The sequence below is a fragment of the Lagopus muta genome, chromosome 19 (genome assembly GCF_023343835.1).
Source record: "Lagopus muta isolate bLagMut1 chromosome 19, bLagMut1 primary, whole genome shotgun sequence".
Classification (NCBI taxonomy): domain Eukaryota; kingdom Metazoa; phylum Chordata; class Aves; order Galliformes; family Phasianidae; genus Lagopus; species Lagopus muta.
Genome location: NC_064451.1, coordinates 5,656,214 through 5,683,341, shown reverse-complemented (window position 1 = coordinate 5,683,341; position 27,128 = coordinate 5,656,214). Strand labels below are relative to the sequence as shown.

General features: G+C 55.3%; 2 protein-coding genes across 6 annotated transcripts; one reads left to right on the top strand and one right to left on the bottom strand.

Annotated features, from left to right (window-relative positions):
* The first annotated feature begins 146 nt into the window (after window positions 1–146).
* On the top strand, window positions 147–6,199 carry PTGES (prostaglandin E synthase). 5 transcript variants are annotated; one of them, XR_007380679.1, is made up of 5 exons: window positions 593–760; window positions 880–1,009; window positions 2,171–2,253; window positions 3,088–4,863; window positions 5,710–6,199. XR_007380679.1 is itself a non-coding variant. In XM_048966368.1 (4 exons), exons 2-4 carry the CDS (start codon window positions 902–904, stop codon window positions 3,335–3,337), a joined length of 441 nt encoding a protein of 146 aa, XP_048822325.1. In that variant the 5' UTR covers window positions 147–307; window positions 880–901; the 3' UTR covers window positions 3,338–6,199. The 5 variants fall into 5 exon arrangements, 4 of the variants coding, with proteins under 4 accessions (XP_048822325.1, XP_048822324.1, XP_048822323.1 ...); XM_048966368.1 differs by lacking the exon at window positions 593–760 and adding an exon at window positions 147–307 and having other exon boundaries at window positions 3,088–6,199; XM_048966367.1 differs by lacking the exon at window positions 593–760 and adding an exon at window positions 147–311 and having other exon boundaries at window positions 3,088–6,199.
* Window positions 6,200–6,259: 60 nt separating this feature from the next.
* On the bottom strand, window positions 6,260–23,831 carry PRRX2 (paired related homeobox 2). The gene is given in 5 exon segments (XM_048965940.1): window positions 6,260–9,954; window positions 10,402–10,580; window positions 10,700–10,884; window positions 23,557–23,635; window positions 23,637–23,831. Coding segments are annotated over 5 exon segments (744 nt in total). The 5' UTR covers window positions 23,802–23,831; the 3' UTR covers window positions 6,260–9,818.
* Window positions 23,832–27,128: the final 3,297 nt, after the last annotated feature.

Here is a 27,128-nt window from a genome sequence, read left to right as displayed (position 1 = left end):
ATTTGCTTGAAATAGATCTTTTTGTGTGCGTAAAGGAACTGAGTCCCCAGTCCAGTCCTTGTAAGCTCAGAGAGCTCTCTGCCAGCGCTGGGGCCGCGCAAGGGAAGGAGGAGTTAAAGGTTTGCAGTGCAGGAGCAGCCAAGCTCCGACCCTCCTTGCAGGCGTAGATCCTCTCACTCTTCCCTTCTGATGGCTGGGAAATCCAGCTCCAAACTCAGATGCCCCTTTTTAGGCTAGAATCAGCCTGCACCCAGCTCCCCTGATTCGCGTTTTGGGAGAAAAGCAAGCGGAGCTGCCCCAGGGACGGGTTGGTCTGTATTTCCCTCTGCAGGCTGGGGGCTTTGGGGTTCTCCTTTTGGGTTTTGGGATCCTCTGTGGCTTTGGGACCCTCCCAGGGACAATCCAGTCTGGTGGGCAATGTGGGTAGCTGGAAAGAGGGCCAGATCTGTCCCTGTCCCCTTGGCAGGTGGTGCCGAGGGGAGGGCTGGCTGCCTGTGCAAAGTGCTCAGTCCTTGTGGGGCGGGACTGGGAGCACTGCCACGCAGGGCTGTGGGACTGGGACGGAGCTGGGCTGGGTGCAGCAGAGGTAGGTACCTTCTTTCTCCCGTCTCCTCCTCCCTGGGGCTGCCGATGAGCAGGGAATGCTCTGTGCAGCTCTGGGCATGAGCAGAAGGGGAGATCTATGGGGTGTTGTAGGGCAGGCTGATGTATCGAGGGAGCTGGATCCCAGCTCAGAGCATCCAAGGAGCAAAAGCACACGGTGGGGTCCGGGTACCACTTGCCAGTAGTTCAACTCTGTTTTGCTCGTGGATGACCCTGTGGGGGCAGTGGGGCTGGGGGCTGACAGCTGAAGCATTGCCTTCCTGTCCCCCTCTGCAGGGCCAAGGCAGGAGCTCCCACAATGATGGGGAACACCGTGTTCCTGTCATTCACCTTCTACAGCACGATCCTGATTCTAAAGATGTATGTCGTTGCCATCATCACGGGACAAGTGAGGCTCAGGAAGAAGGTACGTCCCAGCTTCCTTTCCCTCCCTCGCCCCTCCTGCCTTTTGCTGGGGTTTCTGCTTGGATTTACTACAAACCCTTTCTTCTTTTCATCCTGCAAAAGCCAACAGGGTTTTGCAGAAGCAAGCTGAGTTTTCTTCGACTTCAGTTGAAAGCAAAACAGGTTTTCTAGCTGTGGCAGATAGCCATCTCGTTTCTCTTTGGCTCTTTCTGTTTGCTTCCACCATCTGCAGCTTGATGTTTATCATTTCTGAATCCTAATCTAAATAGTAATTTCAGATGTAAAATACCATGCAGGTGAGCTGCTGCTCTGTTTACATTCATTTGCCATGTCTGAGAGAAAAAGAGAGAGAAAAGTTTAAGGACAAATGATTGAAATGCCAGAAAAATTCTTGCAATGTGGCAGCAGGCTTCTGTGCTGCAGGAGAGCGAAGTCACAGGGAGCAGAAACAATAGCTGGAGGAAATGGCTCTTGGACGTGGGGACAGCAGCAGGGATTGGGGCACAGCTCAGCCCTGCAGAAAAAAAACCTGGAAGTATTTGAGGCGTTTCTGAACGCACCAGCAGAGAGGGAGGGAGATGGTTCTGCTCCCAGGCCAAAGGCAGAAGCGGGTTCTCCTGCATTGTGGCGTCGCTGGAGCTGGGGATGTGGTTTTTCCTTTGTGTTTCTGAGTGATGCTGCAGCTCTGGCACTGCCTGTGTTGTCACACGGCCGCAAGGTGAAGCTGTCACCTGGAAGCTGGTCCCTGCAGAGCAGTGTGTGTCCATTGTTTTCCTCTGGGAGGATATTGATGGTGGATCCCATTCTTCCCAGGGAAAGCAGGAGTGCCAAGGAGCCAGGGGATTTTCTGCCTCAGTAGGGCAAAGCCATCCATCATTTGCTGTTATCTTTTGGCTGCTGCCTTTGGTGTCTGCAAGCTCTGTGCAGGAGGCTGGCAAAGTCTCCCAGTGGATTTCATGGAGAGAAACGCCAGCGCCGAAGGCACCCGGGGGATACCTGATGTACTGAGATCTGCTCCATTCATTACTTTTTTCCTGCTCCATTCTTCTATTTTTTTTTAACCTCCCCTTTTGAAAACTGCAGGAAAATAACCCCCAAAGCCCTCCCAGAGATATCAGGAGCTGCATCCTTGACCGTTCTGCATGGGGACACTCTTTTGCAGGCGTTTGCTAACCCAGAGGATGCGCTGCGCAATGGAGGGCTGCAGTACTACCGTGAGGACCCTGATGTGGAGCGCTGCCGCAGGTGAGTACAGAGCCAGCATCCCGCCCCAAAAGGGCAGCAGGAAGCTGGAAGGCTCATTAATTAGCTAATTGCACAGCTAGGTGGAATGCCCTGAGGTCCGAGGCAGGACCCTGTGAACCAGGGCAGCTCAATCATTAATGGAAGCGTGCTGTGTGTGGAAGGATTGGGGTTTGGGGGTCAATGGGTGCAATGACACTGAGTCCTCAGTGTTGAATTCGGGGTGACCCAGCTCTGTGCTTGCCTTCTGTTCCCTGGAGGAGGTGGCTGGGCACTGGCCCAGGCACTGCATGGGCTGGATCTGCACAGGAAGGGAGGCTGGAGCCGTGCCGAGCCCTGCTGCCAGCTCTGCTTCACCAAACATCCCGTAGCACCAAGCCACAGGCTGCCAGGGAGAGGAGGAGGAGATAGATGAGCTGTTCCTTTGCTAAGAAAAATAAAATAGTAGTGATAATAATGATCACCCTCTTTCAATGAGTCAGAAAGGACCAGCTTCCATAAAAATAAATAACTGGAGCTGCAGTGGCGGCGGTGTACAGAAGTCTGGGGTTTGTGCAATGAGCACATGCCAGGTCAGACCTTACTAATGTGTTTGCAGCCATGGAGAGGGCAAATCACCCTCAAGGTCGGTGCTTGAACAGGAGGTATCAGGGGGCTGGGGGCTGTGTGGAGCCTCGCACAGATGGAGGAGAAGGGTCTCACAGCACAGCTCATCTTTCATTTCCCAAGTCTGGCCCCACTCGCATGCAGGGGGGCTCGGAGCCCTTCAGGAGCTGCACTCACCCCATCAGCAGGCTGGAAGCCAGGTGGGAAGGAGCAACCTGTTTCTCTTCACAGGGCACATCGCAACGACATGGAGAACATCTTCCCCTTCCTCTTCCTCGGAGCTGTGTACTCTCTGCTGGAGCCCAGTCCTGCAGTGGCCAGGATCCACTTCTTCATCTTCTGTGCGGGACGCATCGTGCACACCGTGGCCTACCTGCTGAAGCTGAGGGCTCCCACACGATCCGTGGCATACAGCGTGGCACAGCTGCCCTGCTTCTCCATGGCCCTGCAGATCCTCCTGGCAGCTGCCCCATATTGGTAGCACCCAACCGAGCAGAGCACCCAAGCCCCCCATTCTGCTCTCTTCAGCTGTGCCAGTACTGAGACGTTCCTGGTGGGGGTGTGAGTGGGTGCTGCAGGGATGTGTGGGGTGGCCTCGGTAAGGTCACTGGGCCTGCTGTTGAAATTGGGGCAGGGGGAGCAGGCAGGGGATGCCTAGCAGCTTTCCCTCGTTGCTGTCCTCTAGGAAGGGGTGTCATCAGAGGAAAAGACATTTTCTGCACCAGTGACCCAGCATGGGATGGGGAATGCTGCCCTTGATCAGCAGCAGAATCAGGAGGGAGAAACCACCACGGTCTCACAGCTCTGCAAGAACTCTTGGTTGGTGGATGTGGGTGTTTGCAGGGAGGGAGACAAGCTTTCGATCCGGTCCCAACCTCAACACGGGATGCAGCAGGGACTGCCAGAGCAGCCCGCAGAAATCACTGCCCTGCAGAGAGCTGTGTGCCTGCAGCCATGTGCTGCCGCTGCCTGGAAATGCTCTGAGAGATGCTTTCAATTTGCATCCCAAGCTGTGCCCTGGGAGGAGGGCTCTGCTGTTCTTCTGTGCTGCGTGAGGATGGCCAACCCTACTGTGCCACACAACTGTCCTTAGGGATGATGCTGGGGCAGCCCCATGGAGGGCAGGGCAGGAGGAAGGCTCTGAGGACAATGCAAAGCTTTGCTAAGATTGCAGTGAGAAAGCAGAGTGAGCAGAAAATAAAATCCTGTCTCAAGCACTAAAGCTCTTCCCTTTGCTGTGCTCTGCTCTGGGATCCTCTCACCAAGACCCCACTGAGTATCAATGGGAAGCAGGGCAGCTCAGGTAGATGCTCAGAGCTTCACCCAGCTCACAGAGGGCTCCCAGCCCAGCAGTGGCCATGGCCTTGGGCTGAGTTCTTTGGGAGATTTGGAGCACAGCACTCCGCTCTCCTGGGTGCAGCAGGAGGGCTGCAGGTCCCACAGTTTGCTCTTGGTCCCCTCTTGCTCACACAGCCCCAGCTCAGCAGATGTCTTCATAATACCCCTTTCAGTGAGCCCATGCTGCCTCACACGGTGCACAAGGTCTCCAAACCCCTGCACGTTTCCCTCCTGCTGCATATGCATCCTGGTGGCAGGAAGCAAGTATTCCCAATAAAAACAAATCATTGTGCTCTGCTATATCCTTCCTTCGAGAGCTGCCGACGCAGCTGGGCAGCAGCTGGGGCCGGGTCCAGCTGCAGGGAACGCTGAGCCTCGCAGGGCCAGGAGCGTCCTGGGGCTTCTGGAGAGCTGAGCACCCTTCCCCCAGCCCACCTGCAGCTCTTGGCATTATCAGGGCCAATCCTTTAAATTCAGAGATGCTGGGGCTTGTAGTGCAGCCATGCTTGGTTCTCCTGCCTCGAGTAGCTCAAAGTTTGGTGTGTGCCCAGCTCTCCTCCAAGCAGGCTTTTGCTATAAGATGCTTTTTCCAAGCAAGCTTTCTCTGTGCCTGCACTTCTTCCCAATGGAGAAGCTTAAATCCTGGAGGGCTGGAGCTGTTCAGCTAAGGTGTGGTTGCTCTCCTTTCTGTGCTTACAGCTTCCAAAGGAGCTGCCTGTGTTTTCCATGCTCAGCAGTCCCTTCCTCCTCTAGGAAGCCAACACCTTGCTTCCTTGGTTTCCTCCTATTTTCTTCAGCTGTTGGTGTTTGGGAGGTGCTGCCTTTCTGTGTCTGCATCCGCATTAATGGCTGAGATGGACAAAATGGTCCCACGTGACAGATTTTTTTTTCCCTCACTACTTCTTGTTTTCCAGTAAGAAAGGCGGTGCTTTATAAGATGGACTCCATCCAGTCCGTGCTGCTGTGTGTAGGGATGTAGCTGTGGGGACTGGGGCTTTGGGGTGGGAAGGAAAATCTAAGAGCTCCCTCTAACCCCTATCCAATGCCTGGGGGTGATGCCCTGCTCAGGGAAGCTGAGGTTATTTGCAGAGCTCTGCTTACTTCTTTCTTTATTAAAAAAAATAAACCCTGCTGTACTGGCTGCAGGGGGAAAAGCTTGGGAATGTGAACTCTAATGCCTTCAAAAAAACAAATAGAAAAGGCCCACGAGGCAAATTTCAAAGAGGCACAGCCACTGAGCCTATTTTGAAATGCTGGGAGCTGATGGGAGTGTGGATGGAGCCCAACTCGTCCCTGCATGGCCAGAACTGGAGCTGGGACTGCACCGCTGCGGTGCATCAACATGAGGAGCAGCCTCGTGCCCTGCTTTATTCCCAAGGGCATGTCAGGCTGCTGTCCCCCGAAGCAGGACGGTGTCCCCAGCGTCCCCTGCAGTTCTCGGAGGGAGGCACTGGTGGCTGTACCCACGAGTGCTTGAGCTGTGCCAACCATTTGTTTCTCACACCTGGCTTACAGCTGAAACGGTAATGCAGCAAAACCCACCTGGGATCGCACGCCTGCCAAGTTCGGTGCTTAAAGGTTTGGGTATGATTCACTCCGCCAGCGTGTGTCTTCCTCTCCAACGTCACCGAGCCCGAGGAATCTGAAGGTGGGATGGGGGAAAGCAAGTGCGGACCCAGCGACACATCCCTGCCCCTCCTGCACCTTCCGGACACCTCAGCCCAGGTCACCTCTAACCTCAGGCTCTGCTCTTACTCCTCCTCACGGTGGGGCTTCGCCATGCAAATCCCCTTGAGGAAATGCTGTTCTTGGGTCTTGCAGTCAGACCGACGACACGCCGCCCCATGGGTGCAGGAATGCCGGCGGCACCAACCGCGTCCCCAGCCCCGCGTCCCGCCTGGGGACAGCGCTGAGCAACGCGGAGCCGCAGCGCCCCCGTGTGGCCGTGGGAGGCACAGCCCGGGGACAGCGCTGTGCCGGGGGGACGGCGGGGGTTTGGGGTCTGGGCGGCTCCGAGCTGGGGACGGGGAAGCCGTGGGGTGGCTTTTTGGGGGGGGGTTTAGAAAGAAGCTGTGGGTAACCTGGCTGGGATACCTGGCTTTTTTTGGTCAGTAGAGAAAACTCAGGCAGTACAGGGCTGCAGGATCTGGGACAAAGGGAGAGAGGTCCTTCATCAGCTGAGAGCTCATCTGGGAGTCAGCTGGATGCAAAGCAGCTGCTGCAGGGGAGTAAATGCAATCTGCAACCAACGTTCTTGCAGCCTTCCAACGAAAGCAATGGTGTGTGGATGGAGACCAGAAAGCAGAAGGAAGAGAAGTGAGGTCTGTGCTGGATGATGGAGAGGTGGCAAATCCATCCCTGTGATCTACTGAGTCAGAAGGGACACTTAAAGGTCTTCTGGTTCAACTCCCTGCAGTGAACAGGGACACCCACAGCTCCATCAGGTGCTCACAGCTCTGTTCAGCTCTGACCCTGGGTGTCTCATTGCAGGGAGTCAGGCTGTGGTTCTCCCTGCTCCTGTCTCCCAGGAGCCCTCAGACCATGGGTTGGAATCTCCTGCTCTAACAGGAGCTGAAGTGGAGCTGGGATGGCACAGGCAAGAAATAAATGACATATTTCTAGCAGCAAATAGTCATGAGTCAACGGAGAATCTGCCCTGAGAGCAGCAGTAAGACCTTCACCTCAAAGGGTCTTCTGCAGTTGGATCTGGGCTGTGTTTTGCTGCCACAGTCCCACCCACCATTAACTTCTTGACCCTCTCCAAATCCATTTTGCACCTTTGACCTCTGCAGCATCTTGAGGTGATGGATTTCAGGCCATAGCTGTGCTGTGGCTTTCTATGACAGCTGTGAGGACACTTTCTAACCCTTTCCTGGGCACTCCTAACACTTGTTTGCTCATTTTGATCTCTGTTAACCTGATGCTCCTGTGCAATAGCATCAGGTTCCATAAGCACCTCTTGCATTTTTCCTGCCACTTCATAGCTCAGATCCTGCAGCTCATTCCTATGTGGTTCATTCCTATGTTCCTGTCCTTCTGATCCATGTTAGCTAGCAGGCTGCAGAACCTGACTCACTGTGGTGCTGCCCACCTCTGTGCAAAGGATGGAGCCTGGAAGAGCTGCACTTGGTGCTGATGTGAGCTCCTGGCACTGGAGATGCTCAGCCCTCACTGGGTCCATGCTCTGAGCGCAGTGTGCCATGAGAGACCACCTCCTCTGAGCACGTCTACATCTTCTTTCTGTATCTCCTGTCTGGTTCTCAAGGCTGGGCCACATGCTGGTCTCTGCTGTGACTGCAGATGATTGCACATCCCAGCAGGACTTCTGCAGCAGATGCTTGCCCATGATTGAGCACTACTGAGTGCTCAAAGGCTTTCACCCATATTTGTGCTGCAGGATGGGACCTGACAATTTAGCTCTGCCCCTGGCCCCATCCCTCCTCAGCCCACTGCCACAGTGCTGGGGGAGATGTTGTTCTGATAGCATGGATGCCCAGTGCTGCTTTGGGGGGATCTCCTGGCTGTGGGGGTTCAGCACTTCCAGCCCCTGTGCCCAGCAGTAGGACTGGGATGTGGGTTCGAGTTTCCCTGCCCCCTATGGGACCCCAACATTACCCCCCAGCCCCAATGGTGTGAGCACTGCTCTGCATGCACAGACACATCTCTACTCAGTAAAATATTTATTCCTCCATTATTTCACAAGAGTTGTTTTTACAAAACAAAAAAAAACAAAACAAAACCAAAAAAACCTTTACAAAAAAATTCCAAAAAAATACAGACATGCAAAAAAAAAATAATAATAATCAAAAGTCGACTGTGGATCTTGTTAGAAGCCATTGCAATGTACAGATAGAAAAGGGAGAGAGCTCAGATGACATGACCACGATCCCTGATTTCCCTCTCGGTGAGGCTGTGATGCTGAGTGATGCTCCGCCTTAAGCAGCCAAGAGCGTGGCGAGGGAGGGGCCCAAAGATTGGGAACGCATGTTTTCAAATATATATATACATATAGATATTTAGTGAAGAAATATTTATTCCCTGCTTTTTTTAGGTTTACAGAAACGGCATCTGCAAACTATTAAATGGGTTTATTTTCATTAATGCTCTCAAAGAGGCAGTGACATTTATATCCCTGTGGTTTCGTCTTGTATAACCAAAAAAAAAAAAGAAGAGCCCTATGCTTTCCATGGGAATGGGACCCCCCGGCCCAGTGCTGTTCCTTGGGGTGGGGGCTTTGCTCTGCAGGGGCTCCTCTGCCCACATGGCAGTGCTCAGCGTTGTGGGATCCCCATGAAGTCTCACTGCAGCACTCTGAGGAGCTCTGCCCTCCCCACTTGGCACATCCAGGGGACACCATGGCCATCAAGGACCAGATGTGGTTTTCCTTGGTAAGAAAGGGAGAGAAAGCTCCTGTGGGCAGGATGTGGGGGCTCTTGGGTGTGTATACAAAGTGGTTTGGGTGCTTTTGGCCTGGCATCGCATACTGATGGGTGTTGATCTCGATGGCTGTCGTGGCCATCCTTGGGTCCAATGCTACATTCACTTGTTATTGGCCCCACCATGCTGGCTGGACAAAGCCCTCCTAGAATAGGTTTAGTTGGCTGCTTGGCTGCTGCTCCTTGCAGTGGGTGAGGGAGGAGCACTCCACTGGCTTTGTCCATGGAGTCAATCCCCTATTGCCCCAGCGCCGGCTCATCCCACGTTGCTGCAGGGAAGTTTTCTGCCCACCCTGCAATTGAGAGCCCCTTCACTGGGCTGTGTGGCGTGGTGGGGAATACAGTTTCCTTTATTCAGAAACATAGAAAACACCCCATGGAGCCTCCAGCCCCGCATTCTGTGGCCCATCTGCAGAGCGGCCGCTGGGGATGCTGTGCCTCCGGAAGACGAAGCCTGCTCTGCCCTTGGCACAAAGCACTGGGAGCCGCCTACTCAGCTGAAACCAACAGCTTTTTCCAATTTTCTCTTTCCCTGGGCTGGTTCAATGACCTGGGGCTCTGCAGAACTGCTGGCAAACCCGCAGATGTGGGGTGGTGGTGCCTGGATGGGGCGCGGCGATGTGTTCCCCCCTCAGTTTACGGCACCAGGACGCAGCTGTTGGCTTTCAATGGTCCCACTGAGCCCCATGGCTGGCAGTGCATGAGGAGGTGAAGGCCCAGCATAAAGGGGGGCTCAAAAAATTGGCATCGTGCAGCATCGCGATCGTCCCAGCGCTGCGTGCCGTCCCTGTGGGAGGAGAAGACCCAATAACTCTTTGGCTCTCCAGGCAAGATACCCAAATTGGTCAAATCCAAAAGTCCAAGATCCTTCCATGTTTGGAAGCAAATTCTTGTTCGCTTGGTAAGTCTGTTTGTCCTCGAAGAGCGCGTGGGGGGTATGTGTGTGTATATATAGCCTTTATTATAAGGGTGTGCAGAAAAGCAAGTTTCTAACCAAGTTTGCTCCATATGTGGCTATAGCGATGTGCCACTTCAGACTGGGACTTGACGCCACCTTCAAGAGGGAAGAGGAGAGGAGAGGTGCTGGGGCATCAGACGAGCAGTGCGTGGGGCGGGCAGCGGGTTGGTGCCGATCAGTACAGGATCCCCACGTCGAGTCCTGGATGAGGCCATGGGGATTTTCCCCGGTCAGTTCACAGTCGGCACTTGGTTCTGATGCAGGCTGAACTCTTTGGCTTTGAGGCGCAGGCTGGCGATGCTGTTGGCCATGTTCACCCCTTGGGTGGGTGTCGCGGTCCCGCTGGAGCTGTAGGATGGCACAGTGCTGCGGGGGGAGCGGAGCGGGGTGAGACACAGCCCATGGGGAGCCCACACATCCCGCTGGCTTCCCAGACTGGGTTGATGGCTCCCTCTTGGGCGTCTCCCACAAGAGCTCTGTAGCATTTTTATGTGGCTATATGCATGTGGGAACCCCTCAAAGTATGTGCCAGGAAGCCATGCCCTCCGCTTTTGGAGAGCTGGGAACGGAAGGGTCCCGCTCCCCCTCTTGGGTTAGGATGTGGGAAGGGTCAGTGCAGGCCAACAGGGTCCCTCATGAGGACCAGGCGTCCTCCCATCCAGAAAACGCTTGGGGAGGGCTGGCAGGAGTTCCCAAGGTAGCCCCCAGTGACATCCCACCTCTCACTCCATTAGCCCTGCAAAGCTCTTTGCGTCCCCACCAACAGCACAGGGCTCCCAGGGACATGGGGGTGGTCCCACGTCCTGCACCCACCTGTACGGGGAGGAGCTGCTCCACGAGAGGTACTCAGGGCTGAGCGCGGTGGGCCGCGGTGCCATGGGCTGCTCGATGGCAGCTTCCTGGCTGTAGGACTTGAGGAGCGACGCCGATCTGTTGGCCAACATCGCCCTCTCGTTACGGCGAAACTTGGCCCTCCGGTTCTGAAACCAAACCTGAGAAGGGAAGGGGAGGTGTTAACAAGGCCTGGGTTGAGCGGAGATGTCCCCGTTGTCCTTCCCACCTCCCAGATCCTGGTGCTGTGTGGGGATGGAGGTGGAGATGTCTATCCTACCTGGACTCTCGCCTCGCTGAGGTTCACCCTCCTGGCCAGCTCCTCCCGCACGAAGGCGTCGGGGTAATGCGTCCGCTCAAAGACCCTCTCCAGAGCCTGCAGTTGGCTGCTGTTGAACGTGGTGCGGTTCCTCCTCTGCTTCTTCTTCCTCTTGGCCACTCCACGGCTCGGGCTCAGGCTCTCACCTGGGGGAAATCACAGCAAAAGCCCCGTGAGACTCCGCAGAACCCAGCTTCTAAAGATTCAGTCTTCATGGACAGCAAGGAATTCAACCGTGAAACATCTCAGAGGTCTCCCATCCCCATCTCCCATCCCCGTGGAGCTGCAGGATGTGGAACCGAACCTCATCCACACACCAGGAGCAAACACAACCACGGCTCTTGGAGCTCAGCTTCCTCCACGCTTATTTCTGCCTTTGCTTGCCTATGGAAGCACCAAGTGTAGGACTCAGATTGGTTTCACCACATCAACCTTGGGCTTTCCGCCAGGCTGAGATAAATCTGATTTTTTGTTGCTAAGGTCATCAAGTTTAGGCAAACTTACGGGAAAAAGAATGGATACCCAATCCCTGCCTTCACGGGAAAGACATCTTGCTGTTGGTATTCCTCGTGGAGGTACTGGGTAATTATTTTTTTCCATTAATAAAGCATCTGGATCCAATCTGTACCTACTGGTGGGAAAGTATTTTGGAATTATTTGAGATGTTAATAGTTTTATGGCATCGCTCTGATTCATAGCAGGGTTATATTGGGGTTTTCTGTTCTGTATCCATGCAGAGGCCGCGATGGCAGGAATTACTGCTCCCCGAGTGTGCAGAGGAAATAAATACTTGCTAATAAACTATCTTGGTAGTTATTAAATAGATGTGCAGCATTTGGGGATGATTCCTGAGCAAGGAACAAAATCTGCTGGATGGGATATTAACTCTCCTTCGAGGTAATACCGAGCAGGAAGAAATTAGACGTTTTGAGATCATCTTGGCCTATAATTCTGAATAACCACAAAACCTCTGCCATCAGGTTCTCAAGAGGCCCTCCGGTCTCTTTGTGCCAGGCATGGCCCATGCAGCCCGAGATGGGACACGATCTTCTCGGTAGGGTGAGGGCTGGTGCCTGAGATACGCACGGGTTCGGGGCCTCTTTCCCAGCCAGGAGAATGCAGGCTGCTCTTTGCCGCAGTCCGCGTGAAGGCTCACAAATAAAATTCCCCAGATTCCCTCCAGCTCTCGTTTCTGCTGCTCCAAATGCTCTGCCCGTCTCCGCTTTCCAGTTGCCCCTTTTAGTTAAACTCCTTTTTTGGTCCTGTTTTTCCTCAGCGAGCGAACGAGATGCTGGATTAAAATACACGGAGTCCAGCCGTGGTTGATCCAGAGCTTCCCAGGGCTGGGACTGAGCTGGGTGCCATCAGCAGGATCCAGCAGTGAATGGGACCAAAGCTTGGGTCAAAACCCTGGGGTTAGAAGCCAACGGCCCTCAACAGAATCCGATGAAATGTATAAGTAAAATTAATTAACCCCATTTGATTTTCATCCTGGTATAAATTCTGGCTGTTGGATCTGAAGCTCAGGTTGGATAGTAGGGAAAAATTGTGCCCAGAAAGAGTGGTGATGCAGTGGCACAGACTGGCCTGGGGTTGGGGGTCACCGTCCATGGAGGAGTTCCAGTGGAGATGTGGCACTGCGGGCATGGGGGGGTGGGCTGGGCATGGGGATCTATGAGGGCTTTTCCAACCCGACTGACTCTGTGATTTTATGACTTTTCCATAAGTGATGGCTTCTCTTGCCTGCCTTAAATTGGCTGAGAGAAAATAGGATTTCTTAAATCTCCTCTCCTTAAATGCCCACGTCCTCTGCTGTGCTTGGAGATGAGGCTCAGTGATGAACGCGCATCTTGTCCCCATCAACCCCACCATGGAGCCCTTCCCAGCCATGGGACCACAGGACCAGATAAACGCTGCCCTTGCTGGCGGCAGTCACCACTTCCATCAAGGATAAACAAGGATAGATTTACAGAGGTGAGCATCACAAACCGCCCTGCTGCTCACCAGGGGAGCAAAATTCACCACAGCCAAATTCACCATTACCTTCACGGGGGAATAACATTTCTGCACCCTGATGTGTTTCCAAGAATAAGAGCCACAGTTGCCCAAAATCAATAACAGCTCAACAACGTGTCGCTTTCACCCCCAAAAAACATTACTTGAGGTGGCTGGGGGGAGATTTTGGTGAAAGCCAAACCCTTGCATTTGTCAGCTATAATTTGGGGGGGTTTGATGGCAATGTGGTGGAGGCATGGGCTTGATTGTCCAAGCAGTGGTCAGAGAGGACCTCTCAGCAACCCCCGCTTTCCCTTTGGTGTATTTACTTTCCACTGATTACAATTTCCGCCAAAGGGAGAAAAACAAATGCAGGGGAAAGGGGGAAACGGAGGGATAACGTTACTGAATAATGAAGGATGACATTGGGGATGGAAGGATGGGGGGGGCTCAGCAGCCCCATGGCTCATGGCAGGACGTGTCCCATGGTTCCAGCCCCCAGGACACCAAGACCACAGAGAACAGCCCCGCAGAGCAGAGCGGGGAGCGCATGGTCATGCACCATTTGCAAAACCAATGGCCCCAGTGCTGCTGGGTCAGGGTTTGTTGATTTAGCTGAGCACGGAGCAAGCTCGCTTTTCCAGCTCTTGCCCTCTTTCCCTGTGTTTTCCATAGCAATGATGTGTCAGGAGCCCCAAACCGGCCACCGGTGAGGGCTGTAAGTGGGTGATGCGCACTGCAGCACAGATGCTGGCGCTGGATTTCCACCCCAGCTCTGCTTTGACTTCCAACCTCCAGCACCCAGTGATGCCATCCCCACCTCTCTGGGATGCTCGCATCTTCCATTTCCCATCGCCAACTCCCAGAGCCCCATACAGGATGCAGCTTTTTGCCGTTGCATTATTTCGCACGTTCCACTTGTTTGCCAAAGACCTTTAAGCCTGAAATTCCAACCTCCCCCCCCCCAGATGATCCAATCTGCAGTACCATTTACTTTCCTGCTCCTCCTGGAATGGCATTTTTGTGTTGGCTTTTTTTTTCCCCTTCCTTCTTTCTTCTTCTCGGGTATAATTTAAGGGTTGAAATAGCCTGGAGGGAATTAGCTGTAAATTCTTCCTAAGACAAATAAATTCAGCCCTCTAAGTTTCTACGTTTTTCAAACTGTTGAGAGACGTTTTGGGTTTGTTTTACTTGAAATAATGATCATGGCATATCTGACCCTCAGGCTGCAGCCGGCTCTAACCAAATAAATAGCTTTTATTAATTAAGGTTTATCCTTAACAAATAAAACCCCAATTTGATCTCGGCCGGCTGAATTAGCAAAAATAAACAACTGGTTCTCCGGGCACTTGATGTGGATTTAACAAATTAACGCTGGGCCTTCATCAGGGAAGCCGCAGGGTGGTGGAGGACTTTTACAGCCAAGAAATCCTTTGGAAAAACAATGTCTTTCGTTTCTCCCATGGTCTCTCTCGGTAAACATGTGGACTCCCTTCATCCCTTTATATACTCCAGGGAAGCGAGGCGTGCTCCAGCGATGACGTCCAGCGAGCTCCATGTGCTCCATTAACCGGTTCCTTGGAAGCACTGCCCATGAGGTCGTGATGGGGTTGAGCAGAGCTCTCTGCCCTGGGAATTTCCACCCCCCGGGGGTTCCCCGTGCTCCAGATCCCTTTTCCCCACAGCTCACGGGCTGAAGGTGTGGGCACGTTACGTTGGTTTTGTGCTTGGCCATGAGCGTGGCAGAGGATGGAGACACAGCAGGGATGAGGTCTGTCTCCTGGTGGGGCACAGGAGCAAAGATGGGAAGCACCCACCCCACTGCTGGTGCTGATATCCCCAAATCACCTCCAAAAGCCCAAGGAAGGTGAGAAGCAGCCTTTGCTCAGAACCCTTTGCTGCATCATCCGAACCCACCTCAGGAGCATCCCAAGGGCACGGGGACGGGGGTCTGGGGCTGCCAACCTCCTTGGGGCTCTCCTGCTGCCCCATCCCATCCCACGGCCACTCCCTGTCCCTCCAGCCCAGCCCCAGCTCCCTGTATCCCAGAAATCCAGCAGCTCAATGGGAGCAGGAGAGACTGGGGGGGTCCAAATGTGCTGAGTCCGAAGGAAACTTGCTCGGATCAAGTGGCGGACGTTAAAAATTTAAGAGAGGGGTAAAGTCTCAGCTACCGGAGAAACATTACAGCGAAATGTTTCCGAGGATGTTTCACCTCATTAATTGTGAAAAAACTGAAACGCTGACACGTTTTTACAGGCTGCCAGTTTTGCTGGGGGAAAAGTGTCTCTGTTATAAAGGAGCAGCAAAAAGCCCGTACCAAAAAAGAGGCCAAGGCCGTCCCGGGAGGGTCTTAGCTCCACTCACTGACAGGCAGCAGCTGGCTGCTTTATGGTCGTGGGGCTGCCGCTGCACCAGCCAGCAACCACCCAGCACTGCAGATGGATGGGTTTGGACAGCATCCTGCACGGAGGTGCTCTGGGAGCATCCCTCATCGCTGGGGATGGTGTGGGCACCCATCGTGGCCCAAATGCCCAAATGAACTGGGGGGGGGGGGGTCCTTGGCATCATTCTGCATCCCTGCAGGGCTGTGCTTGGAGCCTTCTGCCAGCTGCTGTGCAGCACGAAGCTGCTTTTTGGCACAGCCTGTCTTTAGTGCAAGAAGCATGGTGGAATCATGTGGGTCACCAGCATTTGGGGACCAGAATGGAACTTGTTGGGTTTTCCCAAGGCTGAGGGCCTGATCTTGCCTTTCCCTTCACCAGAACAAGCCCACCATGGGGAGAAAACCCCATCCCATGTGGCTGCAGGGCTGCAGGGTGGCATCAACACAGGGCACCCAAAATGTGCATCCTTTGGGCTCAGTGCTGCTGTGCCATGTCCCCCTCTGAAGCCATCAGCTGCAGCATCACATGAGGCTTTGGGGGCCCACAAGAGCACCATGAACACACAGAGCACCCAGCCAAGCTGCAGCCTTGCTGCTTCCCAGCACCGTTGGTGCCGCGCATTGAAATAGCTGAGCGCAGAGCCTGGCAGCACCATGATAGCTAACAGATGTGTGAGCAGTGCACGAGGAAATGCTCTGCTCAGGCCCTGGGAAGTGGGGGATGCAGGAATGGACAGGGCTGGGAGAGCACCGGAGCTGCAGCGGGATGGGATTTGGGGATGGACAGTGCTGGGATGGGTGATGCTGGGATGGGTGATGCTGGGACAGACCTCACCATCCTGCAATAGCAAAGCTCTGACTGCAAAGTGCTTCTCCCTAGAGGTGCCCATCCAGGTACAGGGAGAGTGACATGGTGTTGAGGACATACAACTAATCAGGCAGGGCTGCATAGCAGGAGTGACTGGCTCCCAGCCAGAGACTCCTGGCATGGCAATCTCAGCCTTCCTCCCCCACGGCAAAAAAGTTAAAAAAAAAGAAAAAAGAAAAAAAAAAAAAGAGGTGATTTCTTGAAATTTAATAAGCAAAAGCCCATAGCGAGGCCGCCCTGATGGCATCTGGCACTGAAACCCAACACCAGCCCTCCAGGTTAGCACACAGCCCTAATTGCATCAGAGTCATTGCCAAGATCGAAGGACGAGAGCATATGGGGACCAGGGGACAGCCCCATGGAACGCTCCCTCAGGCAGCTGGGGGCACCAGCACCAGACCCTGGCACCCACTCCCCCCATCTTTACCTTTCTGCAGCCAAATGGGTGTTTTCCAGCTGGAGATGCCACCAAAAGCCCCATTCCAACACCAAGCACCTGCCCCAAACCCATCCTACAGCCCACAGCCACCTCTGGAGCATCCCGGGATGGGGTCACCAATACATTGGGGTGCTGTGATGGTAGCTGTGAGCCCCTGTCCCCACGCCCCACTCTGAGGAGCACCCCATGGGCACGCACACACTCATCACACAAACCCTCTCCAACGAGCAGCATTGCCGTCCTTCGGTCTGGTTTTCATTTGAGGTCGGTGGCCCCTCGCCAAATTTATTGTAAAACATTCATTTTAATAAGTGGCTCGTATCTTTTCTCCTTTTTTTTTTTTCTCCTTTTTTTGCTTTCCCCCAGACCAAACCCATTTAACTGTTTGCGGGTTGACACGCAGCCCCATTGGATGCAGGTAGGACAATGCTGGGGGATGAGGAGGGGCTGCATTGGGGTCCTGCTCACACACAGCACCTCAGAGCTGAGATTCCTCTATCCATCTCACCACTGCCATCCCTTCTGTCTCCCTGCCACACTCAGACCCCCCAAACCCACCCAGAAGTGCAGTGTGGTCATGCTGGCATTGGTGCAGGGCACACCTCAAACACCTCTGGGTGCTCACTCACAAATCCCATAAGACACAACGTGCCCCCCCAAAGGCTTTGACAGATCTGCATGATCTGTCACGATAGGGATCTGACTGCATGATGTCACGATACAGAACAGCCATGGAAAACTATGACACACAACTTGTTGGGGTTGGAGCACGAAGGGGATGGTGCCTGGTGGTTCCATTCTGACTTTTGTTTCAGGTTTTATAAACCTCTAATACTAATAGAAACACTTCAGACTCTTTTAATTTAAACAAAAACAGGGAGTTGGTGGGTTTTTTTTTTGGGGGGGGGGGGGGGGTTGGGGGGGGCTGATTTTATTTTCCTTCATTTAAAATTTCCCCCTGAGGTCTTTACAACCCCCAGATCACAGACACGTGGCTACCAAACTGAAAATGGAGGGGAATGGGTGTCCCATAGCAACGGCCACGCAGCCGCGCTGATCCATGTGCTCCAGGGTGCAGCAGGAACCCCCCCCCATTCATTCCCTGCTCACAGGGGCTGCACTGCCACATCTCTGTCCCTGTCACAGTGCCCTGCACAGCTCGGGGTGCCCAGCCCAGCCCTGCAATGCTCTGTGTCCCCTGGGGGGCAACTCAGTCCCCTTGCATGGCTCAGGGTGCAACACAACCTCCCCATCAATGTTCTGCACAGCTCACGGTGCAATACAACATCCCCCCCTTCCCCCCTATCTTAAAAATGCAATGTCCTGCACAGCTTGTGTGCAGTGCAACTCCCCCCCCAACACTGCAACACCCTGCACAGCTTGTGTGCAATGCAACCCCCCAATCAATACTTTGCACAGCCCCAGGTGCAATGCAACACCCCCTGAACACTGCAATGTCCTGTACAGCTCCGGGCACAGTGCAACCCCCCCAAACCCATAACTTGCACAGCTGGTACTCAATGCAGCTCTCCCTTCACCATCAACGCTCTATACTTTTGGGTGCAATTCAACCCCCTCCCCGACACCACCGTGCCCCGGGGAGGCACAACCCCTGCAGCAATGCTCTCTCTCCACCTTTCTGCGTCCCCCCCCAGCCCCAGAGCTGTGCCAGGAGGGCCGTGCCCCCCCCCGCACCCCTCCTGCCATGTGCTCCCCCGCTCCCCTGCCATGTGCACGCCAGTTTCCTCGCGTGTGAAGGCGGCAGCCTCTCAGCTGCAGTGGCTGGAAAGGACGGCGCCTGAGCACATCTGGTTCAATGCGAGCGCCTGGCGCCTGGCTTAGCCGCAGTCTCCATTCGGAGACGCACAGACTTTAATAGACTCATACAATTCTTCCTGATCTATCACTGCAGCCGCAGCTGAAAAGCTGCTTTATTATACCCGCTCCAAAGGGGGAAGAGGAGGGAAGGGGAGGGGGATGGCGGCTGCCGCTGCCGCTTTCTGAAGGCTGCGGAGCTCCACGGCTTCTCCTCACAGCACGGGGGGCACCTCGTTAGTCCTCCAGCTCAATTAGCAGCCTCCCGGTGCCATGCATCACCCAGAGAAGGGCTGCAGGGTGGGGGCTGCGCTCCATCATCCTCATGTCCCCAGAGGTGTCCCCAGTCTGGGATGGGGCAACGTGCTCTCCAAAGTGTCCCTTTTAGCCCCAACCTCCCCCCTGTTCCCAAACGCATCATCTTCTTTTTCCCCCACACTGCTCAGGAGGGTTTTGATCCTCACCCCCCCTCCCCCTCCAGGTTTTCTGGTGTCCCTCCAGTGCTCCCCAGCAGTCTTTACGCTGGTTGATCCCTTGGGCCAGAGAGGGGTGCTGAGAAGGGAAGGTCTCTGCGTGGGGAAATGATGGGAACGCATCAAGGGTGGGGGCTTTAGAAAAATATCTCCAAAAATTTGAGGGTGTCCCTCTTCTGTGGGCACTGGAAATTGCCTTGAAAGCCCCTCTCAGATCGTTCCTATGGGGTTTCCCATTCCTATCCTCCCCAGACAGTGCTGACCCCATGCAGGGGACCCCTGCCCACCAGTGCCCTGCACCAAAGAGATCCATGACAAACCCACATCCATTCCCATCCCCATTCCCTGACCCCTCCTGTCTCATTTTAAAGGATGCTCTGGGCTTCCCCACAGCACAATGATGCTATTCCAGCCCTGCTCCCCCCCCCCGCCCCTGCAGGATGAACCCTTCCAGCTGCAGATGGGGACCCGATGCCAATCAGGGCACTTCACCACAGTAAAGCAGCTGGCCCCATCCTGCCCTCAGCCCCATCCCTTCAGCTCCATCACTTCCCAGCCCCAACATGGGGGAGGGGGGTGAAGAAATTGCCCAGTGCCGGAGGAAAGCAGCGCTGGGGAAGGGGGTGACAGCCCCGCTCCCTGGGAGGGAGGAAGGGTTCCTAACGAGGCAGCCTCAAAGCCCTAAATCATTTCATCAGCCTCCCAGCTACAGACACACGCCCAGGCTCTCTTAAAATGCTGATTCGTTGAAATTCGCCCATCTTGGCCACGCGGAGTCGAAATTTCATATTTTTCCCGTGAATCAGCCCCGTTCCCTGAAATAACAGCCCGAAAGGAGAGGGGAAATAGTCTCGCCCTGAGCTGTTCCTGATCACAGCAGACACAACAGCCGGGGGGCAGTGAGGTGTCCCCGTGCCCATGGGACTGCAGGGGCTCCTGATGGAGTGGGGCAAACCCCCACATCCCCACTGCACCCCCCGTCCCCTTCACAGCACCACAAAAGGTTTTCAACCCCGTTCCTATGAGCATCACTGCTCCAGGGAGAGAAAAATCACTGCTCTGAGAACTGGGGGGGGAGGGTAATGGGACTTTCCTGGCCGAGCCAGGCACTTGGTGTAGTATTTTTCTCCCTCCAGGCGCACGCTGCAGGGGGTGTCCTGCAACCCCTATGGGGGTATTCAGCCAATCTGTGTGCAAATTGACCCAAATTAGAGCCCAGGTGTTGCTGGTTGCTAGAGCCTGAATGCAGCCCAGGGCAAGGAGCATCCCCTGCCATGTAGGGAGGAGTGTGACAGTGAGCCCATGGCATCTTTTGGGGACAGAGGAGGATGGAGGAAGTTTGGTGCTGGGGTGTTCCCCTGACAGAAACCCCATTTAGACATGGGATCCCTCTTTGCCCACACCTGGCAGCCATTTGTGCTGTTTCTGGGTTCTTTCTACAGACTCTGACCTAAATCAGCCCAACCTCAGCCTCTTGCCCTGCTTGTCCCATTGGAAAAGCATCACTCCTGCCTGTCTGTGGTTTTCCGTGGACACCTGGGCACCAGCCCCAGCCCACCCATAGGGCAGCAGGTCCCATGGCAGCAATGCGGGGTGACGATGGTGGATGGTCCCCATTTGAGGAGGGGAAGCCTCACTGTAGGGTCTATGTCTCAGGCTGGGGGTCAGAGTTAAGGTGGGTCCTTCCCCAGAGCCCCTCATTTCTTTGACAGGGATGCACTCGGCTCCCCGGAGCGGCTGGAACTCATCAGTCACTGCACTGGGACACGTCAGGCTCCCAGCCCCTCACATGTCACCAGCCCTACATTAAGTGCAAACAAATGGGGCGGGAGATCCCTGACAGAGGAGCCCGCCTGGATTAATTGCAGGGTATTCATCAATGATCAATTAATCAATCAATACATGCGATGGGTGCTGCAGCATTGGGTGAGCGCTGGGCTTGGGCACTGGGCACAGACAGCATCCCCCTGCACAGAAGTGAGCTGTCCCGGGGTGTGCATCCATCCCTGCGTGGTGTGGGCAATGTCCCCAAGCTGGCAATGGGGACAGCGATGGTGACACTCCATCTGTGGGCATCACGGCCATGCAAGGCTTGCTCCTGTCCCAGATCTGTGTGCCACCCAGCATGGCCATACAAGGACCGAGGAGCCCTTAACCCTCAGCCCCCCTTCAGTTCCACCGTGGCTCTGCCACGTGTGGTCAATGCAGACAGGCACTCACAGATGATGCTGTTTTCGGGAGCAGCACGGGACTGTGGGTGATGTAAATCCTACAGCCCAGCCTGGCTGCCTGACAGCCTCTTCTCAGCTCTGGGGATGAAATGGTGCTGGCAGCCCCAGCCCTTACTGGGCATCAGCATCGTCTGGTGGGCACAGCTGAGGTGTCCCCACACTGGGACTCCACAAGCAGCATTTTGGAAGGCAGGAAAAGCCCAGCAGAAAAGCATCCCAGTGGGCTGCTGGAAGCAACCACCCAGCCCTGACCTCAGAAACAATCCCTTGCCACGTTCCACTTTCATCAGGTCCTCACTTCAGTTTACCTTCTCACCAGTCCTCATTCATGACATTAGAACCAATTCACCATAACATCATCAGGTGCACCATCTCCTCTCACTGCACAGAGGGACCAAGGGCGATTTCTCCCCTCTGCACTCAGGTGATGGGATGGGGAATGAGCCACTCTGCCCAGGTCTGGCCCCCTTACCCCATCCCATCACCCACTCCCATCCCTTATGGGAGCAGCCAAAACAGCACAGTCCCAAAGCACCCATCTGAGACAGTGCCCAGCTCCACTCCCACCCCCAGGCAGCACCAAAAGCAAGTTCATTGTTTGAAAAGCCATCAGTCAAGGCCCGCTGGCTAAAATTACCCTCCTGCTTTATCATCTTGAGAACATTAAGGGCTGTTGTTAACAGATGTTTCGCGTTACACATTATTTGTTAGTCTAATGAAAGGAGGTGAACAAGCTTTCAAGACCTCAGAAGTTGTGTGGAAGAGTTTGATGGGACGCTGCACCACTCCGGGGGATGATGAGGATGAGGATGGGGACAGGATGGGGATGAGGATGGGGACAAGGATGATCCCTCACTGCTTCTTTGGCACTCCTTCCACTGCCGAGCAGTGCAGCTCTTGGCCTGCATCTGAGAGGGGAAAAAGATGTGATGGTGGAGAGGAAGATGAGGGAAAATGCCTTCACTTGAGGATGCCCATAACAGAGAATGTTAGCTCCTCTGTTGTCGTCACACTGATGCCAGGAGCGTCACAGATGCAAATGCTGTGTGGTATTTATGATCCTTGTCTTGGTTTAGGAAACTGCATCCCAGACTCTGGGCAGTGGGTCCCACAACCTGAGGCTTGCACCAACATGGGTTTTCTTGCTCCATTTCCTCATTCATCCTCCTGCAGGCTGCTTGCAGTTCCCATTGCTCAGGCATCTCCATTTGGGGTCACAAGAAACGCTTCCACTCCTGACTGTGTTGTTGGTGCATCCCAGATGCTCACAGTGTCTTCATCCCCGTAACTTCACAGAAACAGGTGCCAAAGGGGAATATCGTCCAGTGATGCCAAACCCCAAAAGGCCTCTGTCCCATGAGGAATGGGCTTTTAGGGGTAAAAAATGGCCTTGGAAGGATCTGCCAGATTTCCAAAAAGCCAGACTATGCCGTGCTGCATGCAGCCCCCCCACCCCCCCTTCAATTGTACAGTCCCATTCACAGCCCCACAGTCCCAAAGGCGATGCGGGAAGTGCAAACAAAACCCAAGGGAAGGGGAGGAAGGATGGGAAACAACACCAAAAATCTCAGCTGCCAGTCCCGAAATTGGCACCCAGCCATCAGTATCCCAAGCAGGGGGCAGAGTTGGGGTTCTGGTTGTGCTGGGAATAAGATGTGGTTGGGAAAAGGATGCTTCTGACCCGAATCACAACGTGGGAGTGCTGGAGGGGACACAAGGATCACCGTACTCCCCCTGGGATCCCCTCACCGCAGCTCTGGGGCTGCAGCATCCCTCTACACCGGGTCAGGCCCACGGCACGGCCAACAGCACCCCGGAGATGGGGCCCAAATCCCAGTCCAAGGCAGGTTTGGGGGTCCCGGGTCCGAGCTGGGGGCAGGCAGAGGGTCTGCACTTCCACCCCTTCCTCTCTTCCACCACCCTACAACCCGAGGGAGCTCTTGGGAGCCTCCAGGTGCCCCCGGAGCGGGGCTTTGCCGCAGGGTCGGGGCCATCCTTCTCGCTCCGGAGCCGGGATGCAGCCGGGTGAAGCGGGTTTGTCCCTTTCTAAAAGTGCCGGGACCGAACACAGCGAAACCCGGAGCACCGGCGCACTGCCCATCCCCAACCAGGCTTCCTACTCGCCCCGAGGGGAGCGCTCGGACAAAGGCAGCTCCGTGCCGGTGTCCCGGTGCCAGCGGCGGGGACCCGCAGCTTTCATTTCCACCGGTCCCACCGAGCCGCCTCCGCTCTCGGAGCCCGAGAACAGGGGCGGGGAGCGCCGAGAGGGCCAAGCAGCCCCGGCACGTACCGGGGAGCTCGGCACCGTCCTGTCCCGGTGGCGGCGGGAGGCGGCCGATGCGGTGCCCGCGTCCCCCCGTCCCGCCCGTCGGGTGCTTTCGGTGTTCCGGCGGTTCCGATCCCACAGATATCCCAAATCCACCCCCACAACCCACGGGGTCGGTGCCCCCACAGCAGCCCCCATCCCACATCGGGGGGACCCTGCGCCCCTTTGTCCCCTGCGTTCAGCCCTGCCCGGGGGGTGGGGGGTGGGAAGGGGGGCAGCGGGGCCACCCCACACCCCGAGACTGCGGGGTAGAGGGGGGGCCCATCCCGGGACGTCCGTACTCACCGTCCTGGGGTGCCGCCTCGCTGCCGCTGCTGCCTCCCGACGGCTCCGGCATGGCCTTACCGCCGGCGGAGGGTGGGGGGGCCGGCGGGGGGGGCCCCGTTCATCCCGGCAGCCACCTCCTCCAGGTCGAGGAGATGGCTCACGCTGAAGTTTTTCCGGCTCTGAGGGTTTTCGGGCGGCTCCGGAACGCGCACGGTGCTGGGGGCGAACGGTTTGTCCATGGCGAAGGCTGGCGGCGAGTCCATGTCTCCCACCCCCACCGGCCCGCAGCCCACCCCGAGGTGCCGGGCCGCTCCCCGGCCCCTTCCCCTTCTCCGATCCCCACCAAATACTAATAAAATAATAATAATAATAATTTAAAAAAAAATAAAAAATAAAAATCCCGGCTGCCCTGCGAGTCCGGTTCCCTCCCCAGCCCCTGTTCCGCCTTGTGCTGACGTCTGGGGAAAAAACCACGCTCCCAGCCCAAACTTTCTTCCCCTGCTCTTTGCTCTGGAGCTGTTCAAACAAACGCCCCTACACCGAGCGGGGGCGGCCCCTCGCCCCCCGGTACAACGAACCCCCGGGGTGGGGGGGAATCACCCCCTGCGCATCCCCCCCCTCCAGCCCCGCTTTAAGTGCTTCTCTCAACAAGTGTAAGTGGCTGCGCTCCGTGGGGAGTGCTGCGCTTCCCCGGCTCCAAATGGGGCTGCGAACGGGTCACCCCAAATGGTGACCCTCCGGGCCCACCCCTCCACCTACATCCCACCCTCCGGGCCCCCATCAACCCCGGAGCGAGGTCAGCTCCGCTGGGAGCAGCCTGGCTCTCTCCCCTTAATGAGATAATTACGTCCTGCACCGCAGTTACAAACTCATAGGCTGCTTCCCTTGGGGTTAGAGAGAGAAACCTCCCTAATGAAAACCAGCCACCGGGCAGGGGAAAAAGGAGGTTTTCCTCTTTAAAAATTCGATATTTAGAGGTGTGTGTGTGTCGATGTGTGCGTACGTAGGGACGGAGGAGGCGGCGTGTCCGGCTGCGGGGCGATGGGCAGCGGCGGGGGGCTGAGCACCGCTCCTCGGATCCCCGCATCCCCCCATCCCACACCCCGCGTCCCCCCTCTCACCGCCTCTATCTGCTCCACGCGCAATTTCCGAGCTCGCAGAACCCTTTCCCACCCATCCCGGCCCCGGAGGAGCTGTTTTAACATTGGCCGAAAGCTTTCCTTGCGCTCTTTCCCTTGGAGCAGAGAGGGGCGCGCATTTCGATGCAATCCGGCGCTGCCAAATCTGATCTTCCTGACAAGGCAGCGGCTTCCCGGAGCTCCGCAGATTGCGGCTGAAGGCAAATTTTTGGCAGTCTGCGAGTCCGCTGTGTGCGTGCGGGGCTCCCAGGGTGCCCAGCCCCCCGCCCCCCCTCCCCCTATTGACGTTTATTAGCCCCAGTGTTTGGCCCCGGGGTTGCGTTGCAAGGCTGCAGCCCCGGCGTCCCCTCGGCTGTGTGACCGCAGGGATGGTGGCACCGGCACCCTCGGTCGTACATCCTCTCAGCCCCACTAAAACCATCTCTTCCCAGCACGGAGGTGATGCCGCAGGAGGAACAACGCGGGCCCCGGAGCGCGGGGTCCCACCATCAATGTGACAATGGCTTCTGCTGGGGGGCAGCCCCGCGGCGAACACCTCCCCCCCCACCCCATCTGCTTGTCCAAAGCCGATGTCTTTCATTCCATCCGCAGCATTAAATAATTAAAAGGAGGGAATAATCACCAGCAAAACCCCCTCGGGTTCGCACTTCCTCAGGCCCTCTGACGGCCGATATTTTTGGGGGTGAAATACGACCTTTTTATTTATATATATATATATAATTATTTTTTGTAACGATCAAAGGGGATCAGAGCTCCAAAGGAAAAAAAAAAAAAAAAAAGAAAAAAAAAAAAAAAAGAGGCCAAGCGTTTTCTTTTCCCCAATCCTCACAGGCCCGGTGAAGTTTCTTTAGACACGCAAAGATTTACACACCTTTCTGCGGGGTGCCTGCAGTTCCCTGCCGCTCCTCACGCATTTCCACGGGCAGGACAGGAACAGTAAAGCATTGAGAAACCAGGCGGCCTTCAGCCGTAGCCCTGTCGGCCCTTCAGAGGGTGAGCGCCTAATGGCTTTTTTTTGAAGTAGGGGTCAAGGTTGGGCTTGCTTTTTTTTCTTTTTCTTTTTTTTTCATCCCCCTTTTTAAATAAAACAATCTGTATTAATGCAATTTCCTTTTTAGCTGTAGGATTTAACTTCTACTTCTTTTTTTTTGGGGGGGGGGGGGGGAGGAGTGAAAAATGAGTTTTAAGTGATTAAAACTGATGCTGGCTAAAGGAGATCCCGGCACATAGCAGAGCGTTGGGCGGAAACTGAGCCAAGCACGTTCACTGCACCTAACCCTGAGTGCATGGGCTCCGATCCCACACTGCGGGGCACAGCAGCACCGACCCACTGCGATGCTGTCTGTGCTCCTTGGCGTGTTTCCTTCTCCGTTTTTTCCCACCTTAAAACATGCAGTGAATTGAGGCACAAATCGATGCTCCTTTGTGTCTTCTCAGCAGCGGTGTCACACTGCGGGGGCAACTCGAGGGGCAGGGGCTGCAGTGCCTTTGGTGGCATTGCACACCCCCAGCCCCACAGGAAAGTTTCTCCCCCAAACCCCTCATTCCCCACTTTCCATCTCCTTCTTTCACTCCTTCCTTCTCCCTCTCTCTTTCTTTCCCTGCCAGCAATCCCAATCCCAGATGAACCAATACTCCGTGGCTCTGCTATTTCCCTTTTATTCCCCCCCCCCCCCCCTTCAGCAGCGAGATGGGAAAAGAGTGAACTACAAAAAAAAAAAAAAAAAAAAAAGAAAGAAAGAAAGAAAAAAAAAATCAAAGCTGCACATATTGGATCCAGATGTGCTTGCAGCCCTTTCCAGCAATTTAATTAAATTCCCCCAGACAGCCAGGAGGATTTCTTAATGATCAAATTTCCCTGGCTTTCCTCCTAAAATGCCCCTCTTTCTTCGGCTCGCCGCTGCTCTGTCTCCCTGATGGATGGCAGCTCACATTCCTCCCCGCCGCCCCGCCGGGTGCTGCCAGCAATGGCACAGCCGGGCACCAACAGCGAGCGGTGGCACCGGGCTGTGGGTACGGGAATGGGGGAGGAGGGGAAGGATCATCTGTGGGGGATCGGGGTTTTTGGCATTGCTGGGGGGGGGCACAAAGAGGGCACAAGGGGACACAAGGAGGACACAACAGGGATCCGAATGGGATGCGGTGAGGACACGGTGTGGATGCAGCGGGGATGTGGCAGGGATGTGGTGAGCACACAGCAGGGACACAACGGGGACATGGATGGGACACGATGGAGATAATACAGGGACATGGCAGGGGCACAACAGGGTCACAGCAGGGACATAGCAGGGGCATGGATGGGACATGATGGAGGCACTGCAGGTGGGTACACTACACAGACATGGCTGGGGCACATCAGGGTCACAGCAGGGACATAGTAGGGACATGGCAGGGACACAAACAGGGATAAAAGCAGGGATACAAACAGGGGCACAGCAGGGACACAGCAGT

Bases quoted from the DNA above. Each gene is read 5' to 3' on its own strand.
- PTGES (XM_048966365.1), top strand. From the start codon at position 642: ATGCTCTGTGCAGCTCTGGGCATGAGCAGAAGGGGAGATCTATGGGGT. The intron at 761-879 runs GTGGGGTCCGGG...CCCCCTCTGCAG, and splicing joins CCAAGGAGCAAAAGCACACG to GGCCAAGGCAGGAGCTCCCA. The intron at 1,010-2,170 runs GTACGTCCCAGC...ACTCTTTTGCAG, and splicing joins AAGTGAGGCTCAGGAAGAAG to GCGTTTGCTAACCCAGAGGA.